General features: G+C 40.9%; 1 protein-coding gene across 4 annotated transcripts in view; it reads right to left on the minus strand.

The window, feature by feature from the left end:
• Positions 1–223: 223 nt before the first annotated feature.
• Positions 224–18,514, minus strand: part of LOC134210907 (putative ferric-chelate reductase 1 homolog) — a 148,133-nt gene continuing 129,842 nt past the window's right edge. For 3 of the 4 annotated variants that reach the window (XM_062687341.1, XM_062687342.1, XM_062687343.1), the window contains 7 exons: positions 10,719–11,336; positions 10,505–10,658; positions 10,137–10,442; positions 9,846–10,072; positions 9,425–9,781; positions 1,099–1,233; positions 224–1,036 (listed from right to left, as the gene is read on the minus strand). In XM_062687341.1, the coding sequence (XP_062543325.1) occupies positions 896–1,036; positions 1,099–1,233; positions 9,425–9,781; positions 9,846–10,072; positions 10,137–10,442; positions 10,505–10,658; positions 10,719–11,324 (1,926 nt within the window). In that variant the 5' untranslated portion in view covers positions 11,325–11,336 and the 3' untranslated portion in view covers positions 224–895. The remainder of the gene's footprint in view (positions 1,037–1,098; positions 1,234–9,424; positions 9,782–9,845; positions 10,073–10,136; positions 10,443–10,504; positions 10,659–10,718; positions 11,337–18,514) is intronic. The other variant, XM_062687344.1, reaches the window with a different exon arrangement.

Below are 18,514 nucleotides of genomic sequence, written 5' to 3' on the forward strand. Positions count from 1 at the left end.
TGTCTCATCTTTGCTGGCTTTCCTATTCATATAAGACAGTTATGCTATTACAGGCAGTATATTAGCAGTATAAGTTTGGTAGAATGCGAATAAAGATTAAAACACAAATTAGGGAAGGGACGAACTTGAAGTTTTATTCTATGACCGCAATATGTAGAATGAGTAGCCACTAGACCGCAGAGCCCGTAGTAATGAGACAATCAAAAAAATAGAAACAAACTAATGAATTGATGGATGGCAACATTTATTTCAAACTGTTTTCATATCTTAATATACGAATGTTCCTTATTAATGAAATGCTTTAATCAAATACGATATGTTATTTTTCATTTTAATTTTGCTTATGTAATGTAGCCTGGCTTGAGTTTCGTTAATACACGAATTATTTAAAATATATAATAATACGAAACAAAATACATTTATATATCAAAAACTTGCCAGCCATGTCCATCTCGCATTAAATACTGATTCCCTGAATGAATGGTGGGGTGTTCTGCAATACAATTTTTTATTTCGCTCTGTGCAAGATGGCACATTTCTGACTGCTCATCTGTTAATAACAACTACATGCTGTCTGACGCTTTTTTCCTAACTATACAGCATGGGTGAACTTTTTCCTTATAATCTGTTACTGATTGTTCCGAGTTCTATACAGTTGTTCCTAAAACAGGAGCCTGCAATCGCTAATACAAATAATTACTGAACTGTACATACTTATCTACATGAGAGTTCTGAAAATAGGGATTGTTGAAATGTACAGAGAAAGCGACACTGTGCGTCACATTTGGGGCAATTATGACGGTAGAATCCGTCTCCAACGATAGTACACCGTAAATTAGCAATCCAAAGCATACTGGTTTCCGTCTGGTAAATAATTGGGTCTGAAGCATGTGAGCTACTGGTTCATAATCTGCTTCTTTATGCTCTCGACGGCATCATTGATTGGTGCCAGCACCGCGATAACCACCAGGGCAATCACAAATGCTGCGATGATGAGTATGTAGAAGAACAGCATTACTTTCCGGAAGCCGGAGAACTGAAAAATTCAATATGCGTCAATTGGTTTACAAGAAGAGTCTTGGGAAAAGCAGTACTCACCGCTGCATCCTGTTTGCGATCCATCGAGCTCATCGAATTCCGCGATGGAGTCATATCTGCCATCTGCAAGGATGTCACCCGTTGATTGTTGCGCCGTTCACTAACGCAGCCTCCGATCTGTATCCAAGAGAAAATCTAATTAGGGCGATTGGAAGTCTGTTCATAATGGTTTGGAAGTTTTCAATGGTTAGTAAAGGAAAGGAAAGGTGTGGGCCGATGTTAGGTGCGATATTGTACATGTTTACGTGATGATGCCAATCGTTTCTGTGTTTTTTGAAATATATACAACACGGCGAGTCTCAAGTTCCAAGAGGAATTAAGGGCACACTCATATGATACAACTGTTATTAGTAAGAGATGAATACCAAACGGCAAAGTGATGTAGACGAAAAAATGTGAGAAGAGTGCGTTATAAGTTCGATATAAGTACGATTGAAATAAATACGTTATGCAGTTATAATATGCATTTTACGAATACTACGAAGGGTAATAAGAGAGGCATGCATTCATTTTAATACATTAGAACATCGGAGTTTGAGTAAATTTCCATATCATTTTCACAAGAATAACACGAAATTTACTCAAACAACTATACTGGCGCGATTCGCATAAGAGTCCCATGTCACTTTTTGAGGATTTTGATTTTCTTGCAGAAATAAGCTTAGAATAATCTCATCCTAAAAAAGAACTGATAAAATAATAGTCTTAGTTCTAAAAATTTGATAATCAAAACCCTTGTGTGTTGTCCTTTTTTGCTCTTTATTCGCATAACAGTCACATTCCAGATTTTGATACACTTTTGCACAAATATAATTATAGTCCATTTAATAGTTTCATAGATACACACAGATAAAGAATAATATGCCATAGTTTCAGAAAGATGGCAGGTTTTATAAATATATATATTTTTTTTGTATTTCGCCATTATTTGACGAAGCTGTCTCCCCAACACGGCTCAACGTTTCGAATGAAATGCACCACCGAATTGGGATTTGTTCTATCAACCTCAAGTGGTTATATAAGCCCCTTGGTGAAGAACTTTTGTCTTGTTCGAAAAATGCTCCGAATCTTCTTTTCTATGTCACAGAAGCGACATAGATCATTTTGAAGTTTCCCTATGAGCTTCAAATGATATCGACTCGAACAATGACCTGTAATAAGATCTGTATAAGTGGTTAGTTCTCTTTTAGCGTAAAGCGTTTCGATTGCCTGGCATTGGTTGTGTTCCTAAAATTAGTTTTTATTTTCATAGATTCCCATACCTTCAGCTCCATACGAAGAGAAGAAGTTGACAAGCTGCAAAAAGGTTCCGGACCGACTTGATGATCCGAGTCCCGTCAACATATCGGCTTTTTCGTTACCATCTTTCCACAGTGTCCTGGAACCCATTATAGATTGACTTGGATGCGACAAGGTAATTTTTGGAGGGATTGAATGCATTTCCAAACTTGTTTTGAAACGCATGTTACCGACTTTAGAGCATCTAAAGCTGCTTGGCTGTCGGACATTATGCATATATTTGAGTGTCTGTAGTTTCTGCGCAAGCATAAAACACTCTAGAATTGCGTGAACTTCCGCTTGGAATACGGATGGCCAACTTCCCATGGGAATCGATATGTCTATCCCACGGCCAGTAACTCCTGCTAACACTTGATTGTTCAGTTTTAAACCGTCAGTATAAAACGTAATTGATCTCGAGCGAAATTTCGGTCCTTTTTTTAACTTTATTTATGTGTTTTTGACGTAAACTACGTCTAAGGGGAAAACTCGGATACAGGGTGACAAATGAAAATTTCCAAATCCGAGACCGTCACGAAATCATGTAAGATTTTGAACGGTAATAGCGCATTCATCTTTCGATGGATTTTTGAGATTTAGGGTAAGACGGTATAATATGCCCCCCCTAAGGCAAAACCTTGATAACTTATTACATTTCATCGCAATTTATGCAAACTTTGGGTTATTTGGTAGTGCAAGAAGTCGCAAATGCATTGCCCGTGAGTAGTCATATAAAAATATTACAGATAACACGTGATAATGCTTTTTTGAAAAGTCGTGAAAAAATGGATTTCAAAAAGTGCCTGGGCAATACGCCCCACCTTAGCCAAAGACGTTCCATAGCGCTTCATTAGTATTTTATCAATCCCATAATAAAAAGGCTACGAATCCTTATGTGCTTGACATTAAAAAACCAACATAAGTCCATTTAATCAGGTTTTAATTACATTTCAATAATTTCCATATCATTTGAAGCAACTGCTGCAAGCTCGCCGCGCTTGTGTCCAGTTGGTAAGGGCATACCGTCCTGCCTACACTGGGGCGTTTTGGCCAGTAAAACATATTTTCATAAATCGTTACGTTTATGAAGATGGAAGCAATTTTATATCATATTAACCACTGAGAAAAGTTATTTTGTTGCCCAACTGAGTGTTCCCGTGCAAGTTTTGCGGACAGTATGCTAGCATCGCTCCAGAATGTTGAGCAAACAAACATGAAAAGTTACATCAAAACTGTCACTTTTTGTATTTTGCTATTATTTTCATTATGTAAAACAAAAATACTTCCACATTCACATAGTACGATGGTTTTACAAATATTTATAGGTACCAACTGATTTTGACCCTTAGTTAGTTATAGTTTTCTAGAAATCAAAGAGGGGCGTTTTGGCCAGGTGGGGCGCATTATACCGTCTTACCCTATATATCAATCGACTCGGAAACTCTCCACCAATTTTCCAGTTATATTGAAACACTTTATTATCAACGTTAAAGTAGGGTATTGGACTATTTTGGCAGCACCTCTTTTTCCCGTTCGCAACGTGAGTCTCATTCGGCCGTCGTTCAGTGTAGTTGGTTTTTGGGCTCTTCTTTTGTGCGGTGCTTCGCACCAGTTTGCCACAAAAAGTAAGGCCAGAGCAGTGACCGCAGTCGGCGATATACATACAAGCGCATGTTTGTGCAAGGATGGGATGATCGATTGTTAGCAACGGCAATGCAATGTCATAATGCGATAATCGCAATGCAAATGAACAAACATGTTCGATTCAAAGATAACTTAGGAAAATGGTAAGCCATTTTATGATAAACTGCAAATTGTTAATTATATTTTTATTTTTAAATATGCGCCAAAATCGAAAGAATTCAATTTTAATTCAGGAAGTTTGAATGCACTTCAGATACTCATGCGTGCATGTACAATCATGCGCTTATTGTAAACGGCTATAGCTTCGGAACGCATACTTTATTGAAACGGGCTATAGGTTACAATAGAACTATTACTTTCTAGCTCCCGGATCTAAGAATCTTGCAATTATATTAATAATATGGTTGCACGAATATGTTATCCATAATGCCACTGCCAGATAGTGGGAGTCATATTGTAATAAAATAGCACAAATACCCTATTCCCGTCCGCAGCGTTTACTACTCTGGCGCATCTCAACCGAATGGCTTGGTTTTTGGTACCGTTCTGACTCAAATCCCGAATATGACTCATATTCCGAACACTGGCGTTTTAGCGCCCTAAAACTAAAACTGTCATTGGTTTTCCGCACTGAGGATCAAGATAACAAACGAATTCAAACTCCTGTGGAGAAAATTACACGAATAAAGTTAAAATGGGCATTTTAACACGCTAAAGTTCGGAATATGAGTCATGTTCGGAATTTGAGTCAAAACGGTACATGGCTAGTATTTGTTGATTTCTAGTTGGCGCAACCGGGTTTTATCGACTCGCGCTTCTTTGTCGGACTCAACAATACGACTATCCCTTCTCTGCCAACTATTCCTCGTCACTCCAACTAACAGAAGGCGGAGATTCTGCCAAAGGTCCAAGGCTCGTATTCTTCCACCAGTGATGACTCGATGCTCTGACTACCATTGGACAGAGGCACCTGTTTGTCCGTAGCCAAAGCAGAGATTCTTTGCAAGGTCCAGGGCCGATGCGTATCGTCTCGCATCTGTCGTAAAATCGCTAAATCGTGGTACACGCACTCACCAGTATACACCCCCAGCAACAAACATATTGCACATCGATCACAGTAACTTATATATGCCCGAATTCTCTCACAATATGGTTACTGCAACAAGATTGGCTCAACGTGTGCTGCTTGGTATATCATAACCATGTAACGCTAGTGAGTTATTTTTATTTCAGAATAGTATTATTTAATAATCATACTCCACTATTTCCACCTATATATTACTACAAATAAACTAGAATAGTGGTCGAAAATTTGGAATGAAACTGAATCCCTACTAATTTTACTCTAAGTTGAATGCAACAGTTGGAATTGCGAAAAGCATTGTGGTAATAAAGTTAAAATTTTTAAAGCTTTAAAGTTAAAATTTTAAGTTATCGTACCGTCGTCGGGGAGACAACGCGTCAAATGGGGGTGAGAATGGGTCACTGTTTCAACTACATAGAATGCTTGTAGAATAGATTTAATGTATCTGAGAACAATAAAACTGAATTATAAGTGACCTTTTTGAACGATTTTGATATCCGACCTCCAGACTGTCGGTGAGGGCTCGGACGTCACCCCTGACTACGGTATCCAACAATTTTTTTCATATTTCAAGTTATGGTAATTTTGTTCTAAACCAGTGACATAAGTAATCAAATGAATTATCTTAAAATATGACTACATTCCTTAATGCACCAAACTGTTCTACGTAGTTTACGTTGGGCGGTCGTGTCTTGTACATAACCCATCAGATTTTTTTAATTCTAGGATTAATTTCGGTCCTTCATTTGACCATGTATTGCGCCCAGGATCAATTACTTTGAACAATTGAATCAAATTGTACTTTTTCTCCATCCAGTCTTCATTGTTTAGTTCTAGCGAGTTTATACTGAAGTTTTTAAGAATGCTAAGATGACCCTTAAGATCACCTTCTAAGAGGTTTTCGGATCTTCTGATCCTCAAAGTACTCTTTTCAGTTTCTAATTGTACAATTCGATGCAGAGGAAGCTGTACAGTAAAGCATTTAGTGCACTTGATGGTGTACTGGCACCTGATTTTGTAATTGAAATGGTCGCTTATCTTTGAAGTTTTTCGAGCTTCATCAGAACATTATTCTCTTTCGTTCTTTGCCACCAGACCAACGAACCTAAGTACTTCTTGGCTTTACTATCACTGAATAAGCCAATGGATCATTTTCGGCTTAAGCCCCTATTGCCTACCATTGCCGTTTACTAATCCATAGAGAATTTGTCGCTTTATTAATATGTAACGTGTTCCAAATGCTTGTTTCAGTTAAGTTTGTTATCATGAACTACGCCAATATATTGACTGTATTTGAAAGTTCCAAACGTGTACCTTTCAATATCATGTTGTTTAGTGAGAATTTCCTCCTACGCGTAAAAGGCACAAAAGTCGTTTTGGAAGGATTTACACTCAATCCTTCTCTTTCACACTTAGTGGAGACATAGTTTGAAGAAGTTTGCATTCTGTTGGCGATAATGTTATTGTATTTGCCTCGTACTATTATGACAATATCGTCAGCGAAACCAATTACTTTGAAGTCCTGGGCTATCAGGTATTTGAGAAGATCATGGAGGCTTCATATAAACTAAAATGGCCACCAAAAATATTAATCCAATAAATCTTTGGCAATTCGCCGTCAGTCAAATACATGTGGTCGGAGACGAGCCAGCCTCGGGCTGCAAGTCTCTTAAATAAAGACAAAAAAAATACATGTGGTAAACCATCGCAGTCTGGAGTGACAGTTTTTCAGCAGACTCCCGCTGAGCTTATCATGAAAATAGGAACCCTAGCACGTTTACCCTAGAAGGAATTTGATCCACCAAAAGTCCACTAGTTGATTTTGAGATCTGGTTTCAGCAGCCCTAGACATGGGAATCATTCGAATTTGTTCTGTAAGCTTTTGTTGAGCTAGATTTTGTTTTGTTTGAAATTTAATTTTTGATATTTTTATACTGAAATTAGCATTAGCATTAGCATTTAGCATTTCGCACAAATTCGTGAGTGGTACAAACCATAACTATTGTATGAGAGTAGCATCACTTCAATCCGTTACCACAGATAATGATTTGGGGCTAATCACTAACTCTTAGATGTTAGCAATGCACTCTCCAATAGTCGAGATCTGTCCTGGCCACGTCCTTGCGAATGCTGAGGAAAGGGAAGGATGGTTTGTTGGACACCTACTTAAGAAAGATGCAGAGAACTCTACGACCTCTCATAGGTGCCAGTAGGAATCGTTTTGATATAACGTGAAGCACAGATTGAACTAAGATAGAAATACAAAGTAGGAAAGGGACGAGCCTGGAATTGAACCCACGACCTCCTGCTTATAAGGCAGAAGCGGTAGCCACTAGACCACCGAGCTCGTCATTTTTGATATTTTTATACTGAAATGGATTTAAATGACTGAATTACTTTACCCGTGATTAATCACCATATTATTTCGTTATGCGTCATCTTTTGGACATGCACAACACATATGATATTGTGTTGATATGTAATTTTAAAAATTCTACGTAGATTTCAAAAGGATGGAGCTTGAAAAAGTCTCCGAATGTCTACTAGTGAAAATTCGGTCTACGTGGTTTATGGGCAGCCCCCATACACTATTTCTAGGGAAGTTATTTGCAAGCGCGGCAAGCCACTGTTCTACATATTATAAAATGAAAGTGTTTTTAAAGGTCAAGCTTATAGAAAATGTACAGAAAAAAATCGTGTTTTAGAAGGCCGGAGCCGTTTCTCATACACTTTAGAAATATTGGTGCAAAACTACAGAATAACCTCCCGGTTCACTAGATTTAAGCTTCTTGGATGATTTTATGTGATCATGCATGCTGTTGGAATAAAAAGTTCTACGTGCAGCCGCATGCAATAGTTTTGGAAAATATTTGAAGCTGATCAAAAAGATTGAAGGCGGTATTATTTCAAAACACATGCTTTAATTGATCCATGTTATATAACCATTCAATAAGAAACAATTAAACCAACAAAATCCGAATAACAGGTGTGAAATATTAATCTATATTTTAATGTTTATGAGAATATATTGGACACGGTATACAATTATTAATCACGAATATTTTCGTCATGCAGAAACGCTCATAAAATGTTTACACAAATGAAGTTAATAAATATTGTTCTATCCATTATGCGGTAGAATCCCGAGCAGACGAAAATAGCTCAATAATATAACATTTTGATTAGAGCAAAATGATTTATGGATATGATTGATATAAGAGATAAAAGATCAGACAAAAATATAAATATTTTGCACTAAAACATCATGAAGTCTGGGAGGTCATATTAAAAACGAACCCGGTTAATATGAATGAGGTACCGTTCAAACTATCGGGGGTCCACCATATATAATAGAACTGTTCTATTTTTCTATTTTTAAAATCGGCGTTTGTAACATTTCGAAAAAGGTGAGGAAACCACCTTGAATGTTTATTATTCCGATAAAACATATATGTCATGTTGATAAGACAGCATGGCTGTCGTCGTGCTATTTTCGTCAAAATGTCACGCTGGAAATTTGCGTCAAGTGAAAACGATTCATGGACATAGGTCAACAGAATTGCAGCATCAAGGAACAGTTTTATCTTTAAAATCAGCTATGAAATACAATATGTGGACGTACTGTTTCATATTATCCAATTGTTCTAATATAGTTTTTAAAGTTCAGAGTAATCTAAGAGGTGTATGTACAATATTTTCAACAATGATGTTACACTGTTTTTTTTAAATAAAATTATTTACATTTAAAATAGCATATTATTTTGTGTTTAGTTTGGAAGCTTCACACATTTTTCGATGAATTTGAAGCCATCCATATACTGTTCAAATCGGGTTTGTTCTTTATTTTGCGGCTTACGCCGTTTGAAAAACCCATTTCAAAATTCCGCAACTGTAATCAGTTGATAAGTTGAAATCAGATAAACTCTAACTAAATTGTTGAAACCATACTAATAACATCCAATTAAGGTCACCTGACAGAATCCAACTTTCAAAGTGCTCGCGTTTTCGGGGGCGCACCACTCGATACGGAAGCAACGCACAACTGTCATTTTTATTTCTTCACGCATGCTGCGACGCAGCAAAGCTGAATCAACAAAAATGACAGTTGTCCGCCACCTCCGTATCGAGTGGTGTGCCTCCGAAAACGCGAGCACTTTGAAACTTGGATTCTGTCAGGAGTGACCTTAAATCAATGTGGTTGGTAACATGGAATATAGAGGCTATGACATAACGAATTGGGAAAGTAACTTTAAAATTTCATCTTCATTTTCACGCGGCAACCAAAAATTTCAAGGTACTTACAGTGAATATCGTACTTACCGAGAAGATCAAATGCATAAACACGTGGAAGGCAACGAACGCAATCAGAATGAAATCCAACCAATCTGGCAACTCTGCCTTCTGCAGTTTAACGGCAAAAAATATGGCAATGATTGCGATGATGTGGGCCAGATTTCCACCCAGCCAGTGGAGCCAGTTGAACAGTGGCCTCCGTTTGGTGCCCGGGTGTGGTCGGAAGTAGGCGCCAATCGGTTGCAAAAAGCAAAGCACTGTGGTTACCACTCCCAGGATGCCATGAGGATTATCCACCTTCGACCAGCCTCCAATTTCCACAAAGATGATAACAAAACCAGCCACAGTCAGAGCCCAGGTCAATACCATCAGAAATCTGTGCCACTAGAAATTTTAAATGCATAGTTATTAAATTTGGTTCCACCCTCTTCATCATAGATGAACTTACAGCAAACCATTGATCCTTTCCACACAGTTGGCTTCCAACCCAGGTCTGACGGAAATATCGTGCCAAAAGCATTCCAAGTGATGCTGTTCCAATCCAGGCAGTCAACATAAAAGCTCCGTGCAAGCGAAGCAGCAGTTTGGAGGCTCCTTGAACTGGACCAACTTCAGCCAACGCCAGTGGAACTCCGGATACATGACGACCGATGTCGTGGTAGGACACATGGGTTGCTAAAATGGTGAAATGTTACATTACTATTATAACAGTTCATCTAGAGAGATCGTTCGCACTTACAATCAGCTTTTTTTCCTGTTGCCAGCAACAGATGATATTTTCCGTTGATCAAATCAAATCTCTGTCCTTTGACGGTGGTAACGGCGTCACGTTCAACCTTGCAATGGATCACACCATCAACGTATGACTTCTCCAGTAGACGAATAAAGTTCTGGGCAATACCCTGACGAGATACACCATACGGACCGGCGGATGTCCATGAAGCATAGGCATTGACAGTGCCTTGTTCGGGGACACATTCCACTACAGAATCATCACCCATCTTTGCATCGTTGGAGAGACCCACGGCAATGTAAGCAGGACGATCTACGAAAAAACAAACTATCGTGTAACAAAAAATCTCAATATGATACTCCGGAACTACTCACTGTGTCCAGACTTCATTTCGAAAATGTAGCGTTCTCCTTGCACAATAGTGGCAACAACTGCCTGACAGTTTCGACTTGAAACACATCCTTCGGGGAACCCGAAGCAACCTTTGGTACTTCCACAGCCCTCGTAAATTGGATCGCTGTTGTCGGTCTGAAATAAGTAAAATTATATGATTATGAGGTCACTTCTCACAACCTAAGTAAGTTTTACTGCAGCAGAAGTAGGTGCAACATATGGAGGCACAGTTGTGGTCGAAGGTGGTTGTCGCGTAGTGGAAATTCCTACCACAGGAGGAGGATTCTGACCACTTTCTACTATCTTCACCGGAGTAGATACCAGCCCAACCCAAAACTTGTCGTACTCCTGAGCAATGGTAGCGTTGAACACAACTTCTCCTTTGAAATTGGAAGGAGCTATCCACTCCAGGGCAAGATCCTTCTTAGTGTTCGTGTTGGTGTGGGTGGCAGTGTTGGATTCGCCTGCGCAGTTGATCAGCTTGACGGCGCTCTCGTCGGTCAGCTCGAACTGGCCCAGCACTTCGTTCGGTGGAAAACGGTTACGGGCCTGAATCATGAAGCCCTTGAACACAACATTGGCGGGGAAGGATTCGATTTCGATCTGCAGCTCTTGGCCGCTACCGACGACCGACGTGACCGGTGTTATCCGGAACGGTGACGCTGTCGTTAACGGGGGAATACCGCCACCATGAAAGGGAAGCATTGTGTCACACACGCTCTCTGGCGCACCATTTGGCAATGTGATTATTGGACCGATCAGGACGCTGAGCACTAGTATTAGGCTCAGCAATGGCCTCATGTTGGATCACGTCTGCAATGAGAAGATACAGAAACTTGTAAGAAAACGATCATAATACTGTTTTTCATATTTATCAAAGTCACATATGTACTGATATTTTGTTTCGTACAATGCATCGCTCTTAATATCTTTTTTGTATTTCGTGATGAAGCAAAAATACGTGAAACTTTCGTACATTTCCGCTTCAATCATTTGTTATATCTCGTGAAATTTTGCAAAAAGGGTTTTTATTGCTTCCTTACCAATTTGCCGCTGAAAATACATTGCAAGACTTATTATTATCTTTATTAGCGAGGTTTTCGGCCCTAGACCGGTTCACCTCGAAATATTGCAAGACCATTTTCTTCGACTTTTTTCAGTGAATACCGGATTCACTGAGAAAAGAAGACGGATCGACTTCCTTTATTTATTTGCTACGCCCCTATGAGTCCCTGCTTCTGCTGCGATGTCCTGCTGGATTTCAGTCCAGCCACTGTGGTTTTTCCAAAATAAAGTAAAATTTAATTTACATGACATTTTTCAGTGGGAACAACACTTACATGTTCCAAAAATGTTTTATAACACTATTCTAGCATTGACTATACTATGTGTGAACAATATGTTTCTTCTGGACAACCCTAGCGAGTCCAAAATGAGCTCTATGACTGATGAAAAATGATATGCAAATTTTACCGAAGAAAACTACGAAAACCCGTGCCAATGGATTATTATTATTTATTCAGACTAAGGCCGAAGTGGCCTGTGCGGTATATAAGAGTCTTCTCCATTCGGCTCGGTCCAAGGCTACACGTCGCCAACCACGCAGTCTATGGAGCGTCCGCAAGTCATCTTCCACCTGATCGATCCACCTTGCCCGCTGCGCACCTCGCCTTCTTGTGCCAGTCGGATCGTTGTCGAGAACCATTTCTCTTTTGGGCAAGGTGGCTCACATTGTTTTCTCTTGAACCTCTTCCTATCATGTACTTTGTCTTCGACGTGTTAATGACTAGTCCGATCCGCTTGGCTTCCCTCTTCAGTCTGATGTAGGCTTCCTCCATCTTCTCAAAGTTACGTGCCATAATATCTATGTTGTCGGCGAAGCCAAATAGCTGGACGGACTTATTGAAAATTGTACCACTCGTGTTAATCCCTGCTGTTCGTATTACCCCTTCCAAAGCGATGGTAAATAGAAGAAACGAAAGACCATCACCTTGCTGTAACCCTCTGCGCGTTTCGAAGGGACTCGAGAATGCCCCTGAAACTCGTACTACGCACATCACTCGATCCATCGTTGCTTTGATCAACCGTGTCAGTTTATCCGGAAATCCGTGTTCGTGCATTAGCTGCCACAGCTGGTCGCGATCGATTGTATCATATGCGGCTTTGAAGTCGATGAATAGATGAAGTCGAATGGCGAACACATAATGATATAATTGCCCAGAGACATAGTAAACCATCCAACTCACACCGAGACTCACTTCAATGGCGTGAAACTGGTTCTGGTTGAAATATTTCAATTCCAATATTGGAGTATACATTATGTTGAATATCAGATTTTCTTTTTTTTTTACAGATAAATTGCTTGTTTTGACATGCTCAACTGGCAGGAACACTACGGCGTAATGTATAGATCGCCTGGATGTTTACGATGCGCACCACGATTAAAAAAGTGGCTGGATTATTTCCATAATTTTGAATCGAGTTGCTAAACATAACATCCTATCGACTTTGTGTTTATGATCTAATCCCCATTGAATATAATATGAAATAATAAACTCACACTATTCTTTTATTATAAATTCAAAAGAAAAACATGGAGGGTAAAACTTAGAAGATTTTGTTTTGGGGTAGCAGCGGTCGTTTTAGAATAAAAGTATTGCACTCTCATTTTGCATACCTATAGTTTCGACTTTCTTTTGAAAGTACAAACTTTTAATTTCAGAGCGGTATGCAACTTTTGTACAATTGGCGTAAATAAAAGTATGCGTACTTTCTTTTTAAACATTTGCAACTCTCTACCAAAAAGAACCAACGAAACTTTTTATTTTAACCAATGATTTTTTTAATTTCATCAATGATTTTTCTTTCTGTGTAGTTGCTACAATCCAGCTTATCGCCCTTTTTGTAGATGGGACACACGACACCTTCCATCCACTCCTGCGGCAAAACTTCCTCCTCCAAAATCTTGATAATGACCCAGTGCAGCGCTCTAGCCAGTGCCTCACCACCGTGTTTAAATAGCTCTTCTGGTAGTTGGTCAACCCCAGGGGCTTTGTTGTTCTTCAGCCGGCCAATCTCCCCCTGGATTTCCTGGAGATCCGGAGCCGGTAGAATTATGTCCTGCGCGCGTCCTTCCCGGTCCATCACCATACCGCCATCTTCGTCTGCCACATCGCCATTCAGATGTTGTTCGTAGTGCTGCCGCAACCTTTGGATCACCTCACGCTCATTCGTAAGAAGGTTCCCGTTCATGTCCTTACACATATCAGGCTGTGGCACGTGGCCCTTACGTGAACGGTTCAACTTCTCATAGAACTTTCGTGTGTTATTAGCGCGGTACAATTGCTCCGTCTCTTCACGGTCTCGATCTACCTGCTGGCGCTTTTTTCTCCGGAAAATCGAGTTTTGTCTGTTCCGCGTCCGTTTATATCGTGCCTCGTTCGCCCTCGTGCGGTGTTGCAGCAATCTCGCTCATGCTGCATTCTTCTCTTCTACTAACTGCTCACATTCGCCGTCATCCCAGTCGTTTCTCTGATCCGGGGGCACCGTGCCAAGTGCAGCGGTTGCGGTGCTACCAATGGCGGATCGAATATCTCTCCAGCCATCTACAAGAGACGCTGCGCCTAGCTGCTCTTTCGTTGGGAGTGCCACTTCCAGCTGCTGCGCGTATTCTTGGGCTAGTCTACCGTCTTGTCGCCGCCCAATGTTAAGCCGCGGCGTCCGACTTCGACGCGTGTTGTACACCGTCGAGAGTTTTGAGCGTAGGCATACTGCAACGAGGTAGTGGTCGGATTCAATATTCGCACTGCGGTAAGTACGGACGTTCGTGATGTCGGAGAAGAATTTGCCGTCGATTAGAACGTGGTCGATTTGATTTTCCGTTTCTTGGTTAGGTGATCTCCATGTGGTATTGTGGATATTTTTGCGGGAAAAGAAGATGCTTCGGACTACCATTCCGCGGGAGGCTGCGAAGTTTATGCATCGTAGGCCGTTGTCATTCGTGCAGACTATCCGGTCCGATGACCGGTCTATACATTTCCTTCCTTCCTACCTGTGCGTTCATGTCACCAATGACGATTTTGACGTCCCGCAGTGGGCATCCATCGTATGTCTGCTCCAGCTGTGCGTAGAACGCTTCTTTCTCGTCTTCGGGTCTCCCTTCGGGTGGGCAGTGCACGTTGATGATGCTATAGTTGAAAAAACGGCCTTTAATCCTCAGCTTGCACATCCTTGCGTTGATTGGCTGCCACCCAATCACACGATGGCGCATCTTACCCAGCACTATGAAGCCGGTTCCCAGCTCGTTGGTGATGCCACAGCTTTGGTAGAAGGTAGCCGCCCGATGCCCGCTTTTCCACACTTTCTGTCCTGTCCAGCAAATCTCCTGCAGTGCCACGACGTCGAAGTTGCGGGGATGTAATTCATCGTAGATCATCCTGTCGCAACCTGCGAAACCTAGCGACTTGCAGTTCCATGTTCCAAGCTTCCAATCGTGATCCTGTATTCGTCGCCTAGGTCTTTGCCGATTATATCGAGTCGCATTATCTCTTATATTGTTCGTAATGATTGGTTTTCCAGGCGGCTTATTGGGACTGCGCAAACCTCCTGTCTCGTCAGAAGGCCGTCATGTCAGGGCTGTTTAGCGTCCCACCTAACACCAGGACTTGGGCTTGTGCGCTTTGAGCGGCACACGGTCGCTTTGGTGGGGCCTACTTGCGGATACATGCAGCTTTTTATAGAGGTTTAACAGGGCCCTGTCAAACCCCACCACATCCTAGGCAAGCCCCACAACTCGCAGATGGCCTGGGGAGGGATCGTCAAGCCCTTGGACATAGTCCCTGCTGCCTGTGCCAATGGAACGATGTACGATATTCCACTCATTTTTGCCTAAACCAGATGTTCTAGGTTCTCCAAACTGTTCTGGAATTTGAATAAATTGGTCTAACATGTCAACTGCGCTCGATAGCTATCCGAAATCGACCAGTCATGTCCATACAAGTCCGTAAAGCCCACGCGTATGATTTGCAGCTCAGATATACCCAAACCAGATGTTCTAGGCTCTCCATTGTGTTCTGGAGTTTGGATCAATTGGTCTTCCAGGTCAACTGCGCTCGATAGATTTCTGAAATAGACTAGTCATGTCACGCGTATGATTTGCAACTCACTAATATCTTAACCAGATATTCCGTATTCTCCAAACTGTTCTGGAGCTTGGATCAATGCGTCTACCAGGTCAACTGCGCTCGAAAGCTCTTTGAAACCAACCAGTCATGTCCATACCAGTACGTAGAACCCATGCGTATTATTTGCAACTCAGATATACCCAAACCAGATGTTTCAGTTTCTTCAATCTGTTCTGGAGTTTGGTTTATTTGGTCCACCAGGTCAACTGCGCTTGATAACTATTCGAAATCGACCAGTCATGTCCATACAAGTCAGTAGATCCTATGCGTATGATATACGACTCAGATATATCCCATCCAGATGTTCTATGTTTTCCAAACTGTGCTGGAGTTTGGATCAATTGGTCTATCAGGTCAAATGCGCTCGATAGCTATCCGAAACAGCGATGTCAAAAAATCGCTTCTAGCGACCAACGAACATGTACACAGCTTATGTGAGATCCATAAGCATCATCGTCAGTAAGCGATGCTTTTGCGCTTCCCACCCTTATTCGTGTGGAGCGTTTCGGGTAGTGAGCTACCATGATCTCAGGAGAGCAAGATTTACGAGAATCGGTGTCGTCTACACTCACAGCTTGTAACTCATGCGACTCAAAGTTTATTGCGAGAGCACGCAAAAAGCTGTTACTCTCAATGTGTGCAGTTGTAGACATCAAGTTGATCGGAACATGTACAACTTACGAGCTAATTGGAATCAAATCACGATCATTGCTGTAATGATCGTGATTCTTCCTTGCGAATTGGACACGTGTTTTCGCTTGCGCGGCTACTTGTTCACATGCAGAACGACACGTTCTTATGCTTTTTTATGGAGCAAACAGAAGGATGTATAAATTCTCTGAATGTCTTTTTAATCTGGAATACCGCATGCCCGAAACACGCGGGCGCGCGCTAAAAATACGCGGACATAAACACACCCCGGTGGGATTTAGGGTGCGCGTCCGCGTGATTCCTGCGTACAGTTTTTGACGACTTGAACCGACATTTAGAGAATTCAAACATTGTGCTATTAGCAGCATTAACTGAATGATGGTTATAAAGTTGTTAAAATGGTGAAACACAGAGAGTTCATTTCCCGATACTTTTTCTTATCTCGGAATTAGGGATAAAAAATACTGCTGGTTTCAGGAAAATCCAGAGATTTTTTGAAATAATAAGCCAAACTGAATATTGATACCGGATCTATTCAATAGCAAATATTCGCAGCTGAAAACAATTCGGCACGCACGTAAATTTGTTACAACTTTGGTTTTGTGACGTATTACTTAACAATAGCTTGCATTGTGTTTTCAACATCGAATCACACTATAGCTCACAAATCGCCACATCAGCATTCAGCAGCAAACATTTCAAAAAATGCAGTACCCAGTTTTCATTCAAAAGTTATAACGAGGTTTCCTCCTTAAAAATTGGAATTAGTTGCATTTATTAGTCTTATATGAAGAATATACTTATATACAATTCCATTGTCAGGATTGAGGCAGATGCTGCATTTACAATGACAATGTACCGTCGTTCGTGATGACATTGGGCTTAGGGGGTAAGATTGGGATGTAGTGCATAAATTAGTTGAGTTGCATATTGCCAACAGATGTGGCACAGCAACAATAATTCCCATCGTCAAGGTCTTGCAACGTGGGCAAGAACACCCAAGTGCAATAGCCCATGTTGCAACCGCCAACGATGCTCTTTTCCCAAGCTCAATATTCCCAGGCTAAATGATTCTCGAATTTCACCTACCGACGGGTTGTCAACTGCAATATAATTTTAACGCATATCGATGTTACCATGCGCCTCCTATTTACCGATTCTCTCATTCTCTCGATTTGTCTCTGTGAAACCAATAATGTAGTTTAGAATTAAGGCTCAATAGATTTCTTAGACTTGAATAAAATTCATTCGTATCGCAACCACGGAGTTGAGCACTTCGGATGACCTCCTCGATATCATACGTAGTACATGGCTGACCGTGCAGGCTCAGTCCGCGAACGTTGGAAACTTCAGTTAAAGTTCGAAAAAGTGTTTGAGTGATTTCACGAACGTTGGAAACTTCAGTTAAAGTCGAAAAAGTGTTTGAGTGATTTCGAGACGAAGGAAGAACCGTAAATATCGCACGAGTTCTATTATGAAGCAAGTGAAAGTGTATTGAAACATGGGGAATCAAAAATCCTCTCCAAAAGTTTCCCAAGAAGGAGATCATGATCTAACGATCATCAATACACAAGAAGTGCATACAGACTTCTTTCTTAACCATGAGCTAAAGTTAAACATTATCATTGGACTCCTGATCCTTCAATTAGCGCTAGCCCTATACAAAATGCTAGTTAAACGTGAGAAGACGCGTGCCACAAGAATCGCGGCGAAATCACTCGCCAACCTAAACGAAGTGACCATGCAATAGAACACTCAAGTGAGCACGAAGAAATTTAAGTTTCCGTTGGAGACAAAAGTGATCGGTTTAAAACAAAAACCAGATTTGATACAAGATCCAGCGACCCCAGCGACCCGAGCGACCCCCGAAACAACGAGACAACGGTCAACGACACAGTGCTACGTGGTGCACTGTACCAGGCCGAAACCGGAGATGCAGGTGTGAAGCAGGCAATGCGGAGTCAGATGACGTGTGCAACGGTACGAGCAGCACTGGAAGCCCGGAGCAAGTGGTCCCCAAACAACCATCTGGACATCTTAAAGATAAGGTAACAAGAAAAAAAAACCCTTCATAATTTGTAAATGGATCTTGAATCAATCGATTATAAAATTCAGAAAATAATTAAAGAATTATCGAATATACTAAATAATTTAAAG

This window comes from Armigeres subalbatus, chromosome 2 (genome assembly GCF_024139115.2).
Source record: "Armigeres subalbatus isolate Guangzhou_Male chromosome 2, GZ_Asu_2, whole genome shotgun sequence".
Lineage (NCBI taxonomy): Eukaryota > Metazoa > Arthropoda > Insecta > Diptera > Culicidae > Armigeres > Armigeres subalbatus.